Below are 23,220 nucleotides of genomic sequence, written 5' to 3' on the forward strand. Positions count from 1 at the left end.
CTGATTTTAACTCGTTATCAACAGAATCAGTGAATTATACAAGGCTTTGTCACTTGATTTTCATGTTTACAGACCTTGTGGACATTTAATCGCAGCACCCACATATATATTTTTTCTTTTTCACAGGAGAATGAGCTCAAAGATGTTTCGGAGGAACAAAATTGGTTGAGTCTTGAGTTGTTCAGCCATCGCCAGAAGGCAGCACACTATGACCAGGTACAAGCTTGCTTGCAGTAATGTCTGGGCCAGATAATGAAATGCATGCCTCAGTTTATCAATGTCAGTGCACTAGTGTGGCTTGATAACAACAGATAGCTCAGGGGCATGCTATTTCATATTTCATTCTGATGCATCTGAAATAACTTTTTTCTTTAATTATAAATAGCTTAGTCTACTTAATCCATAACATTTTCTTGTATAACGAGAGAAATATGTAAAAAAAAAAAAAAAAGTAAACACCAGGGTTCCACAGTGGACTCTGTCACAGTGCAGGGTGGTTCCTATAACCTTGAGATACTCTGGCTTGAATAAGGGCTATGCCACCAGCTAGTTGTGGATAGCAGTTTCCAGTGGGTGATGCCTTAGTTGTGTTGGTTTGGAAGAAATCCACAGTAGAATCTACAGCTGTTCTCTGCTGTTGCTGGACAAGCACCTGTAGTACTTGTGTTGTTTTTATTAGTGTTGATATTTTTCTTGTAATAACAAGCACAGTAATTGGTCCAGTCGATTTCAGTTTCCTCCTACCACATTCATTAAAGAATATAAATAATGTAAGCCCAAATTCTACTCCAAAAACCTATGTCCATAACATAGAATACATGAGTAAAAAGGAAAGAAAATGGGACTAGTTGACTCCATTATCAATAAAAATGCCTTTTCCAAGGGCATTAGATTGTTGTTTCGCTGTCAGTGTTCAGATCAGTGTGATCTGCAGAGCACAGTATATTTTGTTAAAATAGAACAATATGAATAGAGATAGGACAGCAGACCAAGCTATAGGCATGAATGTCTTATCTGCAGGAGATGTGCTGCGACACAAAATTCATAAGGTACATTATATTCCAGGATATGAAAACAGGGATGGGGAAGCTTTACAGAAATTACCTCTTACTAACGTAGATGCGTTCCAATGCTATCACTGTACTGGGTGTAAACCCTGGAAATCAACAACAGTGTTTTTTTTTTTCCTAGGCTGTTTTGCATTATTGGCTTTAATTCCTTGACAAACGTCTCCCACTGAGCTGAAGGGTAATGAGTTGATGTGTTTTCTTTCTCACAGATCAGAACGTGTCTTTTCCCATTAGCCATTTAGGACTCTATTCACAAAGTGTTCACCCGAGCCAGCGTGAGACGTATGAGTAATGGGCTGTATTAACATCAGAGGGGGTTAAAGGGACTGCTCCAACAAACACATTAGCAGCTACCCATCATCTTTGAAAGACAAAATGTAGGCCTGTTCGTTTCCAATGTTACACAAAAACACAATGTTTATTTTGTAATATTTAATTTTCTGGTCTGTTTTCGATATTTTATTCACATGATTATTTTTTGTTGATATGGAACTATTCTCTTATTTTGATTCTGGTTATTTTTTCTGTATCTTTCTGATTTTAATTTAATTGGTTTGGTTTAAGGAAACTTGCGTTCTGTAGCCAGTTCTCAGCCACACTAAATTATTACTTTTCCTCCAGGTTGAGAATACCTGTTGAGACTTAGTGCTGAACCTTTATTTTGGGAAACTAAAAGGAATCTCTTTAATCTGATTGCTGTGCATTACAGTTACCAGGCCAATGCAGTTGAATGTCACAAGCTTGGAAAAAAGTGACCTATTCGATCAGGTAGCTTGGCTAGACAGCAGTACTCAAAGTTTGTACATTATATGCATATAATTTGTGTGTGAACATGTATGTATGTATGTATGTATGTATGTATGTATGTATTTATTTATTTATTTTCAACCACAGCTCAGTTTTGGTTTTGGGATATAAAATATCAGTTCTGAAAAAAATAAATGATATAAAATATAATTACTGTATGAGCTTGACGGTTGAGTGCCTCAGGGAAGTGGAGTTTATTTACATCCAGCCCATCTTATATTGAAGTTTCAGTACCTCCATTCATTTGTTTCCCTGTTAAACCTGAGAATAAAAACACTATATGAACTTTAGAACTCAAGGCTCTATCTGTTAATTTAGAGGATTATTATCTTCATCTGAGTTGATTAATATTTTTTGTGGGGAAAGAGAAAGTTTTTTTTTGTAATTATTAATTGAAATTTTGCCTTATCTTAATTTAATTAATCAGTGTAATTTGATGAGAGAATTATGGAGGTGATTGAACATACAATGCCTGTCTTTTTAGTATTCAGTGCTGGCATAATTTAAGACAAAAAGTAGATCTGAACAAAAGTAGTGGGTGTGCAGATGCACATGACTGAAAAGATAATAGAAATTATTGTCATGAAAAACCTGATCCTAGCTGTGAAAGCCGAAGGCTGTATTTTACCTTTCTTGCGTCTTCATTACTGAGAGAAACGCAATGTTATTTACAGTGAGGGAAAAAGTATGTGATCCCCTGCTGATTTTGTACGTTTGCCCACTGACAAAGAAATGATCAGTCTATCATTTTAATGGTAGGTGTATTTTAACAGTGAAAGACAGAATAACAACAAAAAAATCCAGAAAAACACATTTCAAAAAAGTTATACATTGATTTGCATGTTAATGAGGGAAATAAGTATTTGATCCCCTATCAATCAGCAAGATTTCTGGCTCCCAGGTGTCTTTTATACAGGTAACAAGCTGAGATTAGGAGCGCTCTCTTAAAGGGAGTGCTCCTAATCTCAGCTCGTTACCTGTATAAAAGACACCTGTCCACAGAAGCAATCAATCAATCAGATTCCAAACTCTCCACCATGGCCAAGACCAAAGAGCTGTCCAAGGATGTCAGGGACAAGATTGTAGACCTACACAAGGCTGGAATGGGCTACAAGACCATCGCCAAGCAGCTTGGTGAGAAGGTGACAACAGTTGGTGCGATTATTCGCAAATGGAAGAAACACAAAATAACTGTCAGTCTCCCTCGGTCTGGGGCTCCATGCAAGATCTCACCTCGTGGAGTTTCAATGATCATGAGAACGGTGAGGAATCAGCCCAGAACTACACGGGAGGATCTTGTTAATGATCTCAAGGCAGCTGGGACCATAGTCACCAAGAAAACAATTGGTAACACACTACGCCGTGAAGGACTGAAATCCTGCAGCGCCCGCAAGGTCCCCCTGCTCAAGAAAGCACATGTACAGGCCCGTCTGAAGTTTGCCAATGAACATCTGAATGATTCAGAGGAGAACTGGATGAAAGTGTTGTGGTCCGATGAGACCAAAATCGAGCTCTTTGGCATCAACTCAACTCGCCGTGTTTGGAGGAGGAGGAATGCTGCCTATGACCCCAAGAACACCATCCCCACCGTCAAACATGGAGGTGGAAACATTATGCTTTGGGGGTGTTTTTCTGCTAAGGGGACAGGACAACTGCACCGCATCAAAGGGACGATGGACGGGGCCATGTACCGTCAAATCTTGGGTGAGAACCTCCTTCCCTCAGCCAGGGCATTGAAAATGGGTCGTGGATGGGTATTCCAGCATGACAATGACCCAAAACCCACAGCCAAGGCAACAAAGGAGTGGCTCAAGAAGAAGCACATTAAGGTCCTGGAGTGGCCTAGCCAGTCTCCAGACCTTAATCCCATAGAAAATCTGTGGAGGGAGCTGAAGGTTCGAGTTGCCAAACGTCAGCCTCGAAACCTTAATGACTTGGAGAGGATCTGCAAAGAGGAGTGGGACAAAATCCCTCCTGAGATGTGTGCAAACCTGGTGGCCAACTACAAGAAACGTCTGACCTCTGTGATTGCCAAGTCGAAGGGGTCAAATACTTATTTCATTAACATGCAAATCAATTTATAACTTTTTTATTTTTATTTTTTTGTTGTTATTCTGTCTCCTACCATTAAATTTATAGACTGATCATTTCTTTGTCAGTGGGCAAACGTACAAAATCAGCAGGGGATCAAATACTTTTTTCCCTCACTGTATGGTATCCTGGGTTTTAATGCGGCTCAGGGAAGACCACCAAGCCCAAATCCCCCACAAAACCATTACAATGAAGTATAAATTCAATTTAATTCAAAACACAGTACTTGATTATGGGTTGCATCAGGTAGAAGCAGTAGTTCTCTATCATGGAAAAAAGCACTAAATATAGAAATTGAATTTTGGGTCCAGGTTTTCAGTCGGTCCTTTGTATGGTGTTGTTTTTTCTTGTATTTGACCGATGCACTGACTGTGACTGCTCATGACTCACGGTTTTAAACTGGATCTTCCTGTCATGCATTTTTGCCAGCTAAACTATATTTAAGGTCATGATGGGATTTATGGCTGATTAGATTCATGTTAGAGCACTAGTTTTTGATGTTATATAAATCTTCATGATTGCTGATCACCCCTGAAGACAGTGTAACATTTCACCTAACATTTGCAAAGCAGACAGCGCCATGACAATTGCTAATTTAGAAAATGAAGCATATGTCTGTGCTGTAGACTTAGTGATATGAGCTATTACATCTGCCAGAGAAAAAGGCTTTTTGAAAAATACATTTTATTTTTGCTCCTCATTTCCTGCTGCAGCTTGTAAATTGAGAAATTATAGTGCAGCAAGTGCACAGACAGCAATATTGCAGAATGAAGTCAGAAGTATTCCGTTGTGGGTGGATATAAACACAATATCTCATTGCTATTAATCAGTTGGGATCTTCGGATATTCTGCGCACCAGCTGAAGCTGGTGAGTGGAGCGTGCACTTCACCTGCGCAAGACCAGGTTTGCAGCCAGATTAAATTCCCGAAGACGGCCTGTTTATATTCATCTGTTTCTTGTTTGATAATGAACACCTTGCCAGGTAGTTGCAGATGTGTGACTCTTGGCATTTTAAATATACAAGGGAATATTGTACTCATTGACCTTTGGCATTGTACGAAAAGAGGATTCAGTTTCACCAAAATGTATCTCATAGGGCGGTAGTGTAGTGGTTTGTGCCGCTGCCTCACTGATCCTGGGACCCCAGTGCCATTCTGGCCTTGGGTGTCCACTGTGTAGAATTTGCATGTTCTCCCCGATGTCCGCGTGGGTTTTCTCTGGGTGCTTTCTGGGTGATAAAGTGGGTATTGATAATTAATTAATTAAATTAACATCTGTCATCTTTTGAGGATAGCCAGTAAATTGAGAAGCTCTCTTTGGTTGATGCACATACATTATTCTTCCAGCATAGTCAGTTAGGCCTTTTTTTTAATAAGCAGGAGGGATCTGGATGTGTGTGTAGATTGAAGGCTTTGCAGTGTCGCCTATATGAAGATGGTTCAGTATTTATGCACTGAAATTATTAAAGGGCTTGTGGAGTGACATTGTTTTATTTTCATGTTACAAATACAAACAATCAAACAGTTGGAAGAGGAATGGAAAATACACTGCCATCATGAACGGAAAAATACTTAGTTGACTTTTATTTCACACTTTTCTCTTCAATGTAGTTTAAGATCTGAAAACCAAGGTTGTGCAGAGAGTTAGGATGGTATGTCTTACCAATGACAATATAATTAGTCTCAGGGAGGTTAATGAAATTAAAGTTTGTTATGTTAGTTTGCTAGATGTAAGAATTATAAATACTACTGCACTTTTGTAGATATTTTACGCCTTAATCTAGATTTCGTTGGCACAAATGTTTCATTACCTAGTACAGAGCACTCCCAAATAATTATAGCCCTATAGATTTCTTAGATTTCCCTAAGATTAATTTTTTTACTAAGGTTTAGGGAAAATTCCATAATTTATTAGTCCTATACTAGTTCATCGCTTCTTCATCGTGTCTGTGTCAGATGAAATATGAGAAAGATATAAAAGCGTATACAGAGTGACAGATACAAATGAGAAAGCAGTTTTTATTTTCTTCTGTTGGTGTAAATGGTGTAAATCGTAGCTTTTTATGTCTAATATAGTAATAAATATCTGAAATTCATGACCACAATTCTTGAGGGGGAGGCATCAAATTAAATGAGCTTCTAAATATAGGGAAAATACAACATTTTCTGCAGTTTCCCCAGTTGTTTGTGCTGAACTGACAATGTAAAAGGCATTTTTACATCTCTAATGTGTGCATATATAAAAATATTGTAGTATATTTTTCTATGTCTGTGATTTGATGCCCCAATTCTACCCTTAGTTTATATCAGTAAGGTTACCTGCCTACCCTATTGTGTCAGTTTAATCATGTATACACATCTTTTATTTATTTATGTATGTATTTATTCATTGCAGGTAAAGTCAGACTATGATCAGCTTAGAGAAACCCTTGGCATTGTGACTCAGGAAAGAGATTCGGCCCTGCAGGAGAAGAAACAGCTCCAAGGCAAACTGGAGAACCTTGAGCAGGTCCTAAAGGTGAGAACATCCATAAAAAACCAACGACTACCAGAAGGGGAAAAGTTTTGTAGACTCTGCTCCATTTTGGTATATATTTACACCAGAGTTATGCAACAGTGTCATCTTTCAACTGTGTATTTATTGATGCATTAAATCTCCCTGAACAAAGGGAGGGAGGTTGGAGGGGGGTTTGCATTAGCACTTTCTTCAAACCCTCAGGGATTTCTTATGCAGGCATTTCCTATGCAGACTAAGGCTGAACATCTCATGCTGTATAGGGGAATGAAATTAGTTTTATTGCACAGTATCAGATCAGTGGAACTAGAACACCTGTTGCACAAAGTCGAAGCTGTAGCGTGGATGGAAGTGCACCACTGAAGAAGAAGATTTCAGATTATACATTCCCAATATTGGAGAACTGACATTGGTTAAGTAATGCGAAAAGGAGCAGCAACTTGTAATTAAGCCAACTTCATTTCAAAATGCCCGAGGTCTCAAGAACTTATTCAGATAGTGCCGGCACAGCTTGTGAAAGCCCATGACGTTCTGATTTATTTTTTTAAACCGGAACAGAGGTTTCCTATAGACTAATACAGCACATTTTGGGGTTTTACTTTTCAAGAGATGTAAGATAACATTTCCAATTTATTTTTTAAATAAAATGATCAGTGTTTTAGATCTGATTCTACCAGCTATTGGGATCTGCACTGGCAATGCATTCTTTAGAATTTGGTGGAAATGGGACTTTTTTAGATTTTAGATTCTAAAGTCTTTTAAGTCATTCCATATCTGTTACAGTGACCATTTTACAAAATTATGTGGGTGTTTACTGTTCTTTACTTTTCACACGGTGCCTGTAAAGTTAAATGGCCTCTTCAGTGGCCCAGTGGAGAAAAACACATGTGGTGTAATTTCACACGGGACTGTGGGCAATACCTTCACAAGGACTACAGGACACCAGAGGGTGGCTCAGTGGGAGAACCATTTGTGTCCATGATGCCGCTGCATGAGACTGTTTCCTGTTCATGAGGGCAGTATGATTTAGGATGGAATTTGTCCCATTTGTATGTGTACCAAATTTCCTTTTTCCATGATGCATAATTATCACAATACAGTTCTTTGAATTAGCCAACTAACATCATGAGCCCCCTGGGTATGTGTGTATGTATATGTATGTGTGTGTGTATGTGTGTGAGTGAGTGTATGTACACATGCCAGGTTTTGTTTCAACAGCTTTCAAATGTGTTGCTCCAGTACCATATTTTGACTAACAGCTTCACTGCATGCATTTTCTGCTTTTTTCTGTGAATGAAAAAATAATAATCCTGCCATGCAGTAAAATACAGAGGATAGGAAACACAGTCACTATTTAATTTATTGGATGATGTCTTTCATCACTGGCTGATAATATTCAAATTATTTAGACATTAGTTTGATCACATAAACAGACATCAAACCTTATCTGAGGTCCACTCAATCATTTTGTCTGTGTGTTCATCCAGACTCTGTCCTGTTTGAAGGTGTAGTTGAACCTGTCAGTCTGATATAACTGCTGTTTCATTGGGTTGGCGAAGGTCTGTGGTCGTACCATGATTGGTTTGCCGATATCTGATTAGCTGTAAAGTGGATGTCACATTCATTTTCATGAACTCATTATTCACAAGACACATGGGACAGGACTGCCCTTGAACATCTCGTTAGGGAACAATGTACTGGCCTCATGCAGATATACACCACAATTGCACACAGCAGTAGAAGCACAAATTGATTTTTCTTTTGATTTTGCTATAGTGTGAAAGGTATGTTTTTCATCTCGTGTACCTTTGTTCCTGTGGTTATTTAGCTTAAGAAATATATCTATTACATGCTAAGGTTATGAAAACTGAAACTATGGTATCAGTATTGTGACATTAAAATGACCAATTGTAAATGAGGGCATCTGTAACTGTTTGTGATTTGCCTTAGCAACTTTGCAACAATAATATGAAAGGATTTTTGAATCGGCTTAAGTCTTTTGTTTGTCAGGTCATGCACTGTACATTCGTCATATATGTAAATTGTTTTTAAGTGTGGACATTTGTCATTAAAGAATCCATTATACTTAAAACAAATATAGATATTTCTCAGAGAGCAAATTATGTAATTGCTATTGTCTTCAGTTCCAAGTTCAAGAGCTCAGGACATGAGTTATATTCCTAGCCTGTGCAGCCATTACTTCTCCCTGCCAGTCAATATAATCTACACTTAAATGTGTCTGGAAATGAGATTGTTTTTTTTTTGTTTTTTTTCAAGTGTTTCTTTTCCCATAGGTTATTGATTCTTAGGAACATAGGGATGGGGATTTAACTAAAAAAACTTTGGCTTCACATGCCTTGTGTTTATTTCAGTTTCAATGTCAACATCCCTGAAGAAAGTTGAAAAATGAGGTTGAAGACCTTTATGTATTGCTGCAAAATGTATTTAATCTTCCTGGTGGTTGAGGAGACTACTCACCACGTGATCTCTGCATACATTACTCATTCTGTCTGACGAAACTACATGTTACTTTCTACATTGTGTAATAAAATGCTTCCCATTAACAACTAAATAGCACCCACAATAATGAGCATGATTGTTTCTGTGCCCGGGAAGGAGTAGCAAACTTATACAGCTGCCAAAGCTTTTTTTGCTGTAGGGATAGAGCAGATATTTTCCAGGTCTGGCATGTTATTTTGAGTTCGTCCATCAATCGATTACAGAGAGGGAAGGGAGAGAATGAAAAAAAGTCCAGTATTATGAAGAGATTAATATGCAGAGATGTCGAAATATCCACTTCATCTCTTATATGATCAACTCCATTCCACATAATCAAAAAAAGTATTTATTGTATTTAATAATTTTACCAGCATTCTTGGTTTTAAGCCTCAGAATAAAAGGTTAAATTGCTATAAATTATATAATATTACTCCATGTACTATGCTATGCAAAATAACACAGATTTTTTTGAGGGGTAATGTTTCCATGGATGGAAGTAACATTTGTTAAAATAGTTTCACAGAACGTGGAAATAACATATAGATCTAAATGGTTGCAGTTATCTATTTATATGTGTTGGTTTTTGTACGAGTTTACATCCAGGAAAGAGTTAGACCTCTGGACCAAACTCTTCAACACAATTACCAATCAGTCTTGTATCTCTTCTCCAGCTGAGAGGATCCTTCAGCAGCTGCTAATACTGTTTTTTATAATTCACTAAGGAGTGCAACTTACAGTTCTTCCTCTGATTAAACGCAACCCATCTGGAGATAAGTACAAATAGTACCTTAGGAATTGTTGTGTTTTTGCTTTTTTTTCTGTCTCCTTTTTCATTGGTAAAACATCCATTCCCACAATGCCCAGCATCTTGAATGATTTGATGTATGTCTGAATTTTATAGAGCAAGAAAACTATTTCCCATTTGAAGTAAACACTGTTTGTATAACTGTTGCCTTTCATTACAGTGGACACAGATGGTTTGACAGCCCCTCATTACAGCTACATCATCGGCCATTTAGGAGCTCTCCGGTTTCCGCTTTTCCTTCCTTTTCCTATTCTTAATCTGTTCCTTTTCAATTCAAGATTAGCCTCTGTAAGCATTTCTCCCTTGCTGACACCTAAAACAAAAGCAAGTGATCCTAATTTCTTGCTACAGATTTAATTTATAGTAAGTATTACTTATTATGTATTGTCAAATCAATCCCACTATGCTAGCCATATTTATTTATGTTAATGATGAGTCAGTTCCTCTTTGAAAATGATAACAGTATGACATTACATTTACTACATGGAAAATATGTTGTTAAAATTAAACTGATTATAAGTAATGCCACAAAAATAACTTTCAGTTGTATCTGTGTTTTGATGTTTGAGCTTCAACTTTGCTTTTTGGCTGATAAATAATATGAATACAATATAATTTTAAGCCCCATTTTGAAAATGCATTTTAAAAGTTTTCAGATATTTTTGATTTCAGATCGGTGCTGTCCATTAAATACTAATAACTCATTGTGCCTTTTTTTGTTTGTTTATTTGTTTGTTTTTAGTAATAATGTATCAGTTGGCCATCATATTCACTTGTAATCCTGTCAGGTGCTTTACAGTCTCTCAGTGCCACTGTCTGTCCTCAGAGCTGTCCTTGTTTCATATTTAGCCAGTTTCCTATTTATTAACCTTTAATAAAGCAAAGCATGCATTTTCTTGGCTAGTCAGACACCAATAGTTGCGTCCCAGCTCCATGGCTTTGTGGAATTGCTGTATGTGCAATACTGTTATAATTATAACCTTATAACCACCTTTCTATCAGTTCCTCTCATGAAGCCTTAGAAGAGGGGCACTAAACTCCAATCACAGGGTCAATCAGGTCCAGGATTGTGTTCCAAACAAGGACCACAATCCCCCAGTTTACTAATTACAAGTCACCTAAATGTTTATTGCTTTCCAGTGCCTGGTTGGAACTAATAGCTGGAGCTGGTACGGCCTTGGAGGACAGGAGCTGTCACCCCTGTGTTAGATTAAGAAGGTATCATGAAATATCCACCCCATCAACGGGGGAATGGCCTGCTTTTGTACGCTTACTACATTTATAGTCCTTCTTTCTTCATCGAATGCTTTCCTGTGGCACCTGATAACTCAGGAGAAATGTAGTGCGCTGGAATGCAGTTTTGCATGTGGGGAGAGATTAGCCATGCTTAATGCAGAACCTCAGCAATCAAGCGCTAGCAGGGGTGTGCAGTTACTGCATTTGTATCAAATTATATCAAACTTAAAAAACAAGTGAATCACGTGGTGATGACACTGTGATATGGCAGCATGAAGTAACACAGCTATTATTCTTACTGAGCATTTCTATTTTCTGATTGCTTTGGATCCCAACCTTCCATCAGGTTGGGCAAACCTAATGCTAAGAGGCTTGGGAAAACATTGTCATTGTTTTTCATGCCATTGTTTCTTCTGTTTTTTTAAGGTTGCACATTATACGTACCATGCACAGTTGCATTGCATTAAGCCTGTTGCTATTAAGGCTTCTTCTGATTCTTCAAGAGACCACAATAAATTATCTGCAATTAAGTAGGCTTCAGAGTTTGAAAAACGTATCACAGCAAGAACTGTCCATTATGACATGTAACTGGAAGCAGCTAATCTTACCATTGATGCTTTTCAGTTAAACCTCTGAGATCTCTGAGAGGGGTGGCAAAGATCGAGACACAAAGTCTGGTGCCAACATGTGAACATAACCTTAATGCACTCCACGATTCCTACTAGTGCATGGTTCCACTAGACGTCTGGAGTGGTTACGTTTTAAGAGCACTAGACCTGTGCACTGTGCACTGTCTCCAGCGTGAAGTGATGGAGTTTCTTCCCCCCCACTGATTTATTTATTTTGTATTCATTTATTGTAGCATATGCGAGAGGCTGCTGAGCGGCGGCAACAGCTGGAGTTGGAGCATGAGCAAGCCTTGGCTGTCCTCAATGCAAAGCAGCAGGAGATTGACCTTCTGCAGAAGGTAAGACAGACTCTATTGAATATCAAAATGAGCCTTTAAAGGCGTGACTTAGGTTCCCAATGATATATGAAATCTTATTATTACTGTCTAAAGTCTGACAAAACATTTGACTTTCAGTATTTGGCCCTGTCTGTGTGTGTGTCTTTTTTATTGTTTGTTTCTTGCTTTCTTCTAAGCAGATAACTCAACCTATACTCTGAATAACTAAATAAGTTATTACATACATATTACATACATAAAAGCATATATGTATTAATGACTGGCAACACATTTGATGGTTGAACACATTTTGAAGTCCCCCATACTCTGACGCAGAAGTACGCGTCAGCATTCGATGTAATAATGATACCCTTGTAGCTCCGTATTTTACTGACTTGCAAATGCAAGTCCTGGAAAGTTAGTATTTTTCCCTGGTGCCTATATCTCCTTTAAAAACAAGTCTGGATTCATTTCAGCCCTCAAATGCAGTATTTAGACAAGCATAAATACAGAACAAGTAGCTCCCATGAGAGTATTTCAAAGTACTGGTTCATCTCAGCCAGAGAATTAAGGCTTATATTCAGAGCTCCGAAAGATGTGTACATTTATAGAGATTCATATCATTAATCTTGGTTTGTCTATGAATAGAAGGAGTTAATCTTCATTCTCATCAATAATGCCTGGTTACGCTCGTACTTGCAGTTTCTTTGGGGGGGTTGGGGGTGCTAATGTTTATTTATTTATTCATTTAATTTCTTGTGCAACGGTTTCATAAAATTAGAAATATGACAGATGTTATCTTATTCATGTGGAACAACATTTTTCTTAACAGATGTTAGGAGTCAGGTCAAATAAACTGAAATAAATTATGCTATGTTTTACATAATGTTGTTGAATTTTCTGAAAATTAAACCCCTGCTAAAGAGCCATTGAGACTGGAGAGATGTAGCCTGTTTTGTGCACCAGTATGTGAAAAAAGAAAAAGAAACCTGTCATGCCCTTTCCATATGCAATAGAAGAAGAACATGAGAATGATTGCAAATGAGCTTTTTGGGTTGCTAGTAGTTTATTGATCCAAGAACCTAGCCATTTCTTGAAGAATCCCAGTAAACTGGCTACTGCAATATTCATTGATTGTCTCTTTCCATATGCAAGCACACCTCGAGTCGCTCACTCTGTTTCATTTTTAACTCTCATGCAACACAACCAGCTGCATATTGTTTGATAGAGAATTGGGTTGTAGTACCTCAGTGCATTTGAATAGCAGTGAAGAGCAGTATTGTATGCACTCTATCAGAGAAACCATCTTGCTGTTGAGCTGTATGTTCACCTGATTTGCATGTATATACAGGAGCCTCGCTTACCTCACAGATCTATCAGTCAACGGTAATTAAGCCTAGAATATGTAGGTGGAAGATGTACAACAGTTTGCTGTTTGCAAAACTGAACTTAACTGTGTATAATAGTCAAGACAGCAGACACTGTCTGGAAATAGGTCAGAATAAAACTGAACAGGGGTTAAACGAACAACTCCGAAGGTTTCAGGCTCCAGACACACGATGGTCTGCTCTTGGGAGATCTCAGATTCGAATAATTAAATTCAATCTGAGCCCTCACAGACGCAGATCATAGTGATGGGCTCCCCCACACTTCGAGGCAGCCTACTTGGAGGAACAATCTAATTAATGTAGCGGATGCGTTTCTGTTTTATATCTCTGATGATAAAGAGAAATGGCTTTGATAAATGGTCCACATTATTATTCCCAGTTACACTTAAAGCAAATTTATACTGCACTGGAGTCTTCATCTGCTCAACATAATTTTAAGGCCACAGTATTGCCATCTTTTGCATATAAAAGGCATATTAATAAATATACTGTACACTGTGCACTGTTAGTAAGTCTGAAGCCTATCTGAAGATTACTTTAAAATGGATATTACAGCTATTTATCTGAAACTGGCAGTGGAGAAGTGGCATATTATATTTACATGAAAGTCTTGCACTTGTGAAGCATAGATTTCATGTTTTGACTTCCACCACCACCAGCGCATATTTCATTCTGATATCGTGAAGTGAATAAATATTTTAAATTAGATTAAAGTGCCATTGATATTGCTGCAGAAAGTTGTTTTTCTTTTTAACTTATTGACTGTGTGTACAGTACATAACTGCTCCTGGCATTTCACTGCGTTTATAGGGACATGAAAGAGCAATCGCTTTTTTGGCACCTAGAGGTATTGTCGCTCTTATTGTGAAAGGAATTTTGATGAAATGCAAAAAAAGTTGAATGACATAATTTGTTTTAGTTACGAAAAGACACAAGCTAGGCCCCTTTTTCCTTGTCTGTTCTTATATTAATAGATAGTGGTTTGGTTAGCTGTTGTTCGCTTTTTGCTGGGGAAATGAAACCATGAATGTGGATGAATTTGAACGCATATCTGTTGGATGACTTCTTAGCTATAGATATAAAACTTAATAATTTAATACAGGCCATATATGGAGTATTTTATACCCCAGAAATGCGTTTTGACAATTCCCTATAGCTTTAGAAAGATTTTACTCCTCAGGAAAATCTTAAAGCTTCTTTCAAATGTTTGGTTACTCATTTGATATAAATCAGATATATTTATCAAATGTATTTACTAATGTATTACTCTTATCATAAACACTGTAAAACAGCATATACTGAAGCTGATGGAGGGATTGTATGGGATTTGTGAAGTTAAAGAACACTTCTTCTATTCATTTTTTTGTTGTTATTCTTTAGTAAAATAACAGTTTTTCTTATGCACCCTTTCTGAGATTTTCATTCCATGCTAATGAAAAATGGTTTCCACACATGATTCTTCTTTTGAATAAATCCAGAGTAAACGCGGAGTCAGCAACATCGATATTGCTGAACCCTCACGTATAACTAATAGCTGCAATCTCATACAATATATTATCTGTCTGGAGCAGTCTGCAGCATAGTTCTAGCTGCTAATGAGATCCTATCAATAGATAGTTATTTTCACATCTTGTCCATATTTTCTAATTGTAATTGTATAAGAGAATCTTAAGGTTTCAACATTGAACTGGTACATAAAGCAATATATATTTTCCAAACAACCAAATCAATCTAATCAACAGCCTTCTGCCTTCTAAGGAAATGTTCAATGTTCTCTCATTTTATACACGTGCAAAGACTACTTGACTGTAAGGCCCATTAGTACTGTTATTATATAAAAATTACTTCTTCTAGAAGCCAATCCTGGCTACTTTGGCATAAGGAAAATATATGTAAACCATTTTGTGTTTTTGATAATTTTATAAATAAAGCAATCAATACAATCATGCATTACATATATTATTTAAACATGTAAAATGTTAGTCAACTGTTAAATTGTTCCAATACGGTATGTCTGAAATCCTGTTTTGAGATTTATATATGTATATATTTTTATTGTGTTTTTGCAGGCTCAGGTTGAAGCTAAGAAGGAGCATGAGGGAGCAGTACAGTTGCTAGAGGTAAGGAAAATGCTGCATTTTAAGATAGAGAAACACTCTTTAGCCATTGAAAATAAATCAGGAAAATAAATATCATGCATCATGGCAGCAGTGAGGTGTCAGGGCTCTGGACTCCTGAGCGGAGGGTCCTAGATTGCTAAAGTACAAACCCAGTTGTATAAATGGGTAATTGTATGTAAAAAATAATAACATCTTATATTATAAAAGCTATAAGTTGCCCTGGATAAGGACATTAGCTAAGGAATATAATAGTAATAATACAATTTAATATCAATGTGTGTTTCTTTTTTTTCTTAATAAATCATGTTAGTCCTACTTTTATACACATGATAAGTGGTCTGGGGATATGGCCCCATATGAGGTGGAATTCTACACATTTAGTTGACTAAATACAGGAGAATTTCCAGACCAGAAAACCTAGCATCTCTTTGCTTTTTACTGTGAAAACAGTATGAACTGGAATTTCCTCTCTATAAAACAGATATGCGAATCACAGAAGGCTGACCCTTGTGGAAGATGAATACTAATTTATACTTTTCCAAAGAACCTTAACTTTCTTACACTACCAGTCAAACCCACTAGAATCAGCTGAGGACAATCTCAGATAAGGCAGTGTGTGCATTTCAAAGGGACAAGTGAATTAATGTAAAAAGTATTGAAAGTAATTAAACGGTAAAATCGTTCAGAGAAAACAAATTTTTGTGTGAAATACTTCAGTTGAATGCTCACATTTTAGTTAAAACCGTAACAAACAATAAATCGAAATAAAGCAGGCATTCAGAGGCCCTTTACACTGAGGACGCCTTCACTGGAATAAATTACAAGTGAAACCTTCAAATGCCATTCGCATCCGTACCTCTCTTAAGGATGTTGACTGATTGGCAAAAAAGAAAAAAAAATCAATTGAGCAATATAGAAGACTGGTGTCTGCACTGGAGTGATGAATTTAGAGCAAAGGTAATTGGTTTATGATGACAGGAAGATTGGTGGAGGGGGGTGAGAGACCTTCTGTATTCCAATTATTTCCTTACACCTGTTTGCAGGGCTTTCAGCTCCAGTGAGGAACCTATAATACAGATTCCTGCATTTGTACGTCCAATGTGAAACTAGGATGAGATATATATGGTTAATTTCTTACATTGAAATACCTAATCAATACCTTACATTTATAAAGTTAATAATATAATAAAATAATTCAAAATAATTGGACCATTTCATATAGTGTAATAATCTATTTAGGCTTGCAAGTATCAGCCGATGAAGAGCATAAACTGTCTGCTTGTGCAATAGCAACATTAGGTGTTTTTTTTTTAAATTTAATTTACAGTAAAGGTATAAGAATAAATACAAAAATGTTGTCTTAAATGATGCACATCACATACACCATGTAGTATAAATTGACATGGAATATTGTGCTAGCTTTGCTAACAGGCATTCATGTTAATGGCTTTTTTTGATCTAAATATTTGTATGGATTGAAATCAAATATAGTACTGCTCCTCAGGAATTAAAGCCATTTGATACTACCAGTTGTACCACAGGCCTGAAATTGATTTTGATTGCAAGAAACATTGAAGATGGTATGTTCATTGCGTCTATAGCATTTTAGTAATTTCTCTGGTTGTATAGAATTTGTATGGTTTTTCTTTTTATATTAAAGTAGATTCATATTTCATGTTTTGTTATTAATGTTTTGCATGAGTGATATTAAAATCCTTTAATTTATCTTATTGTGTTGAATATTTAATGGTTTAAGTGTTCATATTTGTGGTTGTGTTTTAATTTTTCTTACATCTTTTGTCACTGTGTTATTTGGTGTTTATTTTTTTGATGCACATACAGAACACCTTGGACAGCATGCAGGTATTTCAGAATTGTTTCTCCCCTAACATTGTGTCATTTATTGTGAAAACCCCCATTTCATTTTAGCTTTTACATTATTAAAAACAAACTTTAAAATCATTATTTAAAAAGTTGTTGTTTTATTGTGTCAACATTAGAAAAACTTAACTACACAAAACTGTTGAAACATGTTTATAAGCTAAATTAAATTAGTGGGGTTAATTCATCTAGATATTTATTTATTTCTCTAATTTTGATTGATTCAAGAACTGAAAGGAAAATGTAAATTGACTGTCAAAAACTTTAATAATTAAAAACATTAATTGTTTTTTTGTTTGGTTCATTTTACACAAACACACACACATACCACTAAAAAATTATGGACAAGTCAATTAACAAATTGGAAATTTCAGTTCTTGAACACCTACATGTGCATTTGTGTGGATATAGAGAATAACTTCCATCACCCAAATATCATTATAAGCATGCAAATGTATGACTTCCACAAAAGAGTCTGCTAAAACTGAGACTAACCTAGATATTTATCCAGAAATATTAGTAAAGTACTACTAAAAGATTAAAATAGACAAGAACACAAAAAACAAGTAATAACAGTTTGTATTCGGTAGACCCTATTGTTAAAAACTAGAAACTATTGTTAAATCACTAGTGCAGATGAAGTAATTGAAAATCTGATTTAGAAAATCAATAGTTAATTTAGTCTTCATGGATTGATTGAATGAAAGATACATTTCCTTTATAAAATATAAATTAAAATATACTGTAGCTGACTAAATGTGCAACCCAGGGTAGGTGATTTGAGTTTGATATTAACTTTTTGAGAATACAAATGTATTCTTTACAGTTTTGCAAAACCAGAGGGATATCTGTTTGTTTGTTTGTTTGTTTGTTTGTTTAAATTAAGTGTGTAATGCATGTTCTGCATGTGTAAGTCATGATTTATTACATCAATATTCTTTAATCGTAATTCACTATCTGAGCATGACTTTATATGTAATCATGTACTATGCTCTAAAAATCTTTGTTTGTAATTGCATGTTCATGTATTGAAGAGAAACCATTTGTCTGCATTAAATTTAATTTATTTAATTTAAAATATGCCTTTAATTCAAACTGGACAGATGGATAAAGCATTAGCACTGTAGTATTTATAATAGTAAGTAGATAAATTACATTTAAATATTTATATATATTTTAAGTTTGAGAAGAGTAACCAGTCAAACATTAAAGTAACGAAAACATTAACTTACAATTAAGGAATGATTTAAAAACATATACAAAAATAAAACTTGTTTATAGACATATTAAAATAGTATAATTAAGTTAACATTTGCTGTGTTCTAAAATATGCAGTATCCAGTGAAAAAAAAAAGGGTAGGAAGTACTCTAGAGATTTTCTTCTTTCTTGGCGATACAATGCCCTGAGAATCAATTCTTGGTTCAAGGTGTCATATTTACAAATTGACTGACAGAGATGCAAAATTACTATATAATACCCCATAATGGTCTAATATTTACAAGTGGAGATTTTATCAATTTTGTGGTCTTGGTTCTGACTGACAATGTATGAACGCTAGCAGCTAATACAGTGATCATATTCTTCACACATGTGGAAAATTAGATTGCAGTTTTGGTTTCTAAAAGAACAATTATACTGTCAAACTCAATCCACTGAGACGTGCTTGCTCCCAGCTTTCACCTTTTCACTTACAGGCAAGCGAATAAAAAGCAAAAGGCACCCTTCTCTGAGTGCTGCCTTCAGTGTTGTTAACCTAAACTGGCTGGGCTCTTCAACATTAAAGCTAATGCATTTTCCAAGCATGGTAAATGCAGTGTCCCTGAAAAAGAGGTCAATATTTCCTTCTTAAATATTAAAAGAAAACCTTAAGCTGCAAAATTATTTCTGCCTGGAGAGTTTCCCAGACAGTAGCCAGGGCCACAACCTTCGCTCTGTGTTCTACTACACAATGTAAAGAGACAAAACCATCTGTATACACCAGTAACTTAGCTGCCTGTTGTGGTGGGAGTCCATATATGGTGGGAATTGTTTGTGAGATGGGATTAGATAGATAAATGGATGAAAACAATAACATTAGTATGTAAACAAGAGTCATTCTGCACAAAAAAAAATTGAACAGTGGCTTCCTAATCAAGGATAATCCACTTTGAACGCTTTAAACATATTAAATTGCTTTGTACCTTTTAGCCTGCTAGGCAACACTTGCTCCAAGTCATTTATCCTGTCTCCCAGTAACCAGTACACACGGCAGCAAAATGGCGTTTACTGTGGAACCTAAATCAATCATTCTGGAATAAAGAATTGAATTGCAGGGCCATATGGAGGGATTCTAGTTCTTATCTCTTACAAAACAGGCAACACTAGGGAGCTTTTTATTTTCCTTTACCAAAAACTGACTTTGACTTTTAAATGATAAAAGATAATGACAATGATATATATATATATATATATATATATATATATATTTTTTTTTATTATTATTATTTTTTTTCCACAAGAGGATATGCTTTTATTTATTTGTATCTCTTTAATACATGTGTATGGTGAAAATATATTCTGTTTTGTACAGAATTTAGGTTTCCTCTTAAGAATGGTTGACAAGAATTGTTTTCCATTTCATTTGCATAAATTGATTTGGGTTTAAATCTGTTTTTTAAGGGCCCCTGATTACTGCCTTCAGTCATTGTTTAATGACATTTAATCTGTGTGCTTCTGAATGGAGAAAGAAAATGTAATATTCTTGACAGTGCTGTTTGGACAAGAGGTGTACAGGAGGTCATCCAGTTTGGGAATCAGTATTCAAGAGAAAAGTTTCCATGCATGAATTTCATAGAGCCTTATCCATGTCATATGCAAACTTTAGTTTTTTCACATTTGACTCCAACATTCCTGCTCTCTTTGTGTCCCTGTCTATGGCAGGCCAAGGTTCGAGAGCTGGAGGAGAAATGCCGGACACAGAGTGAACAGTTCAATCTTCTGTCAAAGGAGCTTGAGAAATTTCGCCTGCAGGCTGGGAAGTTTGATTTATTCAGCGCCAATCCTTTAGCGGTGTGTGATACCCCTGGATCTCCTAGCAAATCTCTTGCCCAGCTCCTCAATGGACTAGCCACCCCCATTGGGAAAGGTAAGGACACAAGATACATCTTACTCTAATGACCTTCACTTGTATAAAGGGCACTTTACTGTGATACTATGCATGTCCATATTGCACGTGATTTAGACTGTACATGTGTCGGCGTGTATGCATTTAGGAGAGGAACAATTCCATTTTAGTTCACTGATGTCAGAATAGGACAGATGTCTGGCCTAGAGAGATACAAAATAGTGTGGAAGCTCAAATTCTTTTCCATTTTATGTAGCTGTATGTGCTTTTAGTGCTGATTAGATTGACAGGATTGGTATTATAAAATTGGCCATAGATTTATACATACAGTAGTGAATTTGTTGAAAGTAAGGGGATGCATCTTGAAAATATCGAATGTGTTTTTCCACTGGGAATTTTTATTTTGCTGGAAACACAATCAATTTTTATTACTGTTTCCTCCCTCCAAACAGCACAAAAAATACTTTTGTGCAATTGCTGTCGGCCTACTCTGTTAAATATTATGGTACACATGGCTAGCATCCTAGGTTGTTCGGTTCTCTTTACAATAGACAATAATAACATAGCAGTATTTTGTTTAAACTAAGCAGTTTATACATTGCCGTCAAAACATTTAGCTGTTTAGCAAGTCAAACAGAAAAAAAATACTGGTACAATGAAAATATCATGTTAATTTGTATTGTGTTTAATGCAAATCCTGTCAATTAATGCTAATTGCCCTTAAGTGTTTTGTTTACTCCATTTATCAGTGTTATAGTGAAAACTTAACATTAAAACCAACAACATAGGATATCTGAATAACTTTATGAAATACATTAGAATTATAGCATTTGAAATAACACTGCAGTATTGTATATCAGCAGGAAACTTCGTTAAACTTTTTTTAAAGAAAAGAGTTAATCAGATTTATATATTGTTTTTGTGGAGGACAGCAAGGTTTACGACATAAACTCTCCATCAAAAACATGAAAGATTTTGTTTTATACAAGTTGTCTTTAATTTTTTCAGGTAATGAAAGTCCTGCAAACAGATCCGTAATATCTGAATTTATTCGACCAATCCAGATAACTGGAGACAAACCTGAACTCCTGTCTGTCAAGCCAACATTCCTCACCAGGACTCGGCCTAGCAGCCCCCGGCGTACATATTTGGCAGAGGTTAGTAGATTGAGTTTGAAAAATATACAGTTTCTAGTCTTTGTGTGTCTTTTTGGAACTATCAATTAATAAAATATGAACACACACACACACACACACACACTATATACACTCACCTAAAGGATTATTAGGAACACCTGTTCAATTTCTCATTAATGCAGTTATCTAACCAACCAATCACATGGCAGTTGCTTCAATGCATTTAGGGGTGTGATCCTGGTCAAGACAGTCTCCTGAACTCCAAACTGAATGTCTGAATGGGAAAGAAAGGTGATTTAAGCAATTTTGAGCGTGGCATGGTTGTTGGTGCCAGACGGGCCGGTCTGAGTATTTCACAATCTGCTCAGTTACTGGGATTTTCACGCACAACCATTTCTAGGGTTTACAAAGAATGGTGTGAAAAGGGAAAAACATCCAGTATGCGGCAGTCCTGTGGGGCGAAAATGCCTTGTTGATGCTAGAGGTCAGAGGAGAATGGGCCGACTGATTCAAGCTGATAGAAGAGCAACTTTGACTGAAATAACCACTCGTTACAACCGAGGTATGCAGCAAAGCATTTGTGAAGCCACAACACGTACAACCTTGAGGCGGATGGGCTACAACAGCAGAAGACCCCACCGGGTACCACTCATCTCCACTACAAATTTGAAAAAGAGGCTACAATTTACACAAGCTCACCAAAATTGGACAGTTGAAGACTGGAAAAATGTTGCCTGGTCTGATGAGTCTCGATTTCTGTTGAGACATTCAGATGGTAGAGTCAGAATTTGGCGTAAACAGAATGAGAACATGGATCCATCATGCCTTGTTACCACTGTGCAGGCTGGTGGTGGTGGTGTAATGGTGTGGGGGATGTTTTCTTGGCACACTTTAGGCCCCTTAGTGCCAATTGGGCATCGTTTAAATGCCACGGCCTAGCTGAGCATTGTTTCTGACCATGTCCATCCCTTTATGACCACCATGTACCCATCCTCTGATGGCTACTTCCAGCAGGATAATGCACCATGTCACAAAGGTGGAATCATTTCAAATTGGTTTCTTGAACATGACAATGAGTTCACTGTACTAAACTGGCCCCCACAGTCACCAGATCTCAACCCAATAGAGCATCTTTGGGATGTGGTGGAACGGGAGCTTCGTGCCCTGGATGTGCATCCCACAAATCTCCATCAACTGCAAGATGCTATCCTAACAATATGGGCCAACATTTCTAAAGAATGCTTTCAGCACCTTGTTGAATCAATGCCACATAGAATTAAGGCAGTTCTGAAGGCGAAAGGGGGTCAAACACAGTATTAGTATGGTGTTCCTAATAATCCTTTAGGTGAGTGTACATACTGTATATGCCAACAAACAATGAAACATGGAAGCAATATATCTATAAGCTTTATTTATTTCAGTTTTTGAAATATGAAATATTTTGTTCTTGCCTTCATCATCCTCGATAAATGTGCCTTAAAGGATTTCTTGAAGCAGAAAATCCTGGTTGCAGTCATAAAGAAGTCTAAGTCTAAGTACATTGAGGTTGAGCTGTGACAGGGCGGATGGACGAGTTTGTCAAACACACAGGCAGCTTTGTTATGCAGCTTCAGTGTTTTGTG

The 23,220-nt window shown here is 36.5% G+C and overlaps 1 protein-coding gene across 2 annotated transcripts in view; it reads left to right on the top strand.

The window, feature by feature from the left end:
* The window catches only part of rimbp2b (RIMS binding protein 2b), a 143,877-nt gene that overhangs the window by 88,051 nt on the left and 32,606 nt on the right, over positions 1–23,220 (top strand). The window contains exons 4-10 of one of the 2 annotated variants that reach the window (XM_066689233.1): positions 127–216; positions 6,364–6,486; positions 11,886–11,990; positions 15,427–15,477; positions 17,320–17,340; positions 20,279–20,483; positions 21,471–21,619. In XM_066689233.1, the coding sequence (XP_066545330.1) occupies positions 127–216; positions 6,364–6,486; positions 11,886–11,990; positions 15,427–15,477; positions 17,320–17,340; positions 20,279–20,483; positions 21,471–21,619 (744 nt within the window). Of the gene's footprint in view, positions 1–126; positions 217–6,363; positions 6,487–10,940; positions 11,006–11,885; positions 11,991–15,426; positions 15,478–17,319; positions 17,341–20,278; positions 20,484–21,470; positions 21,620–23,220 lie in introns of those variants that run through there. The other variant, XM_066689234.1, reaches the window with a different exon arrangement.

The sequence above is a fragment of the Amia ocellicauda genome, chromosome 17, assembly GCF_036373705.1.
Source record: "Amia ocellicauda isolate fAmiCal2 chromosome 17, fAmiCal2.hap1, whole genome shotgun sequence".
Lineage (NCBI taxonomy): Eukaryota > Metazoa > Chordata > Actinopteri > Amiiformes > Amiidae > Amia > Amia ocellicauda.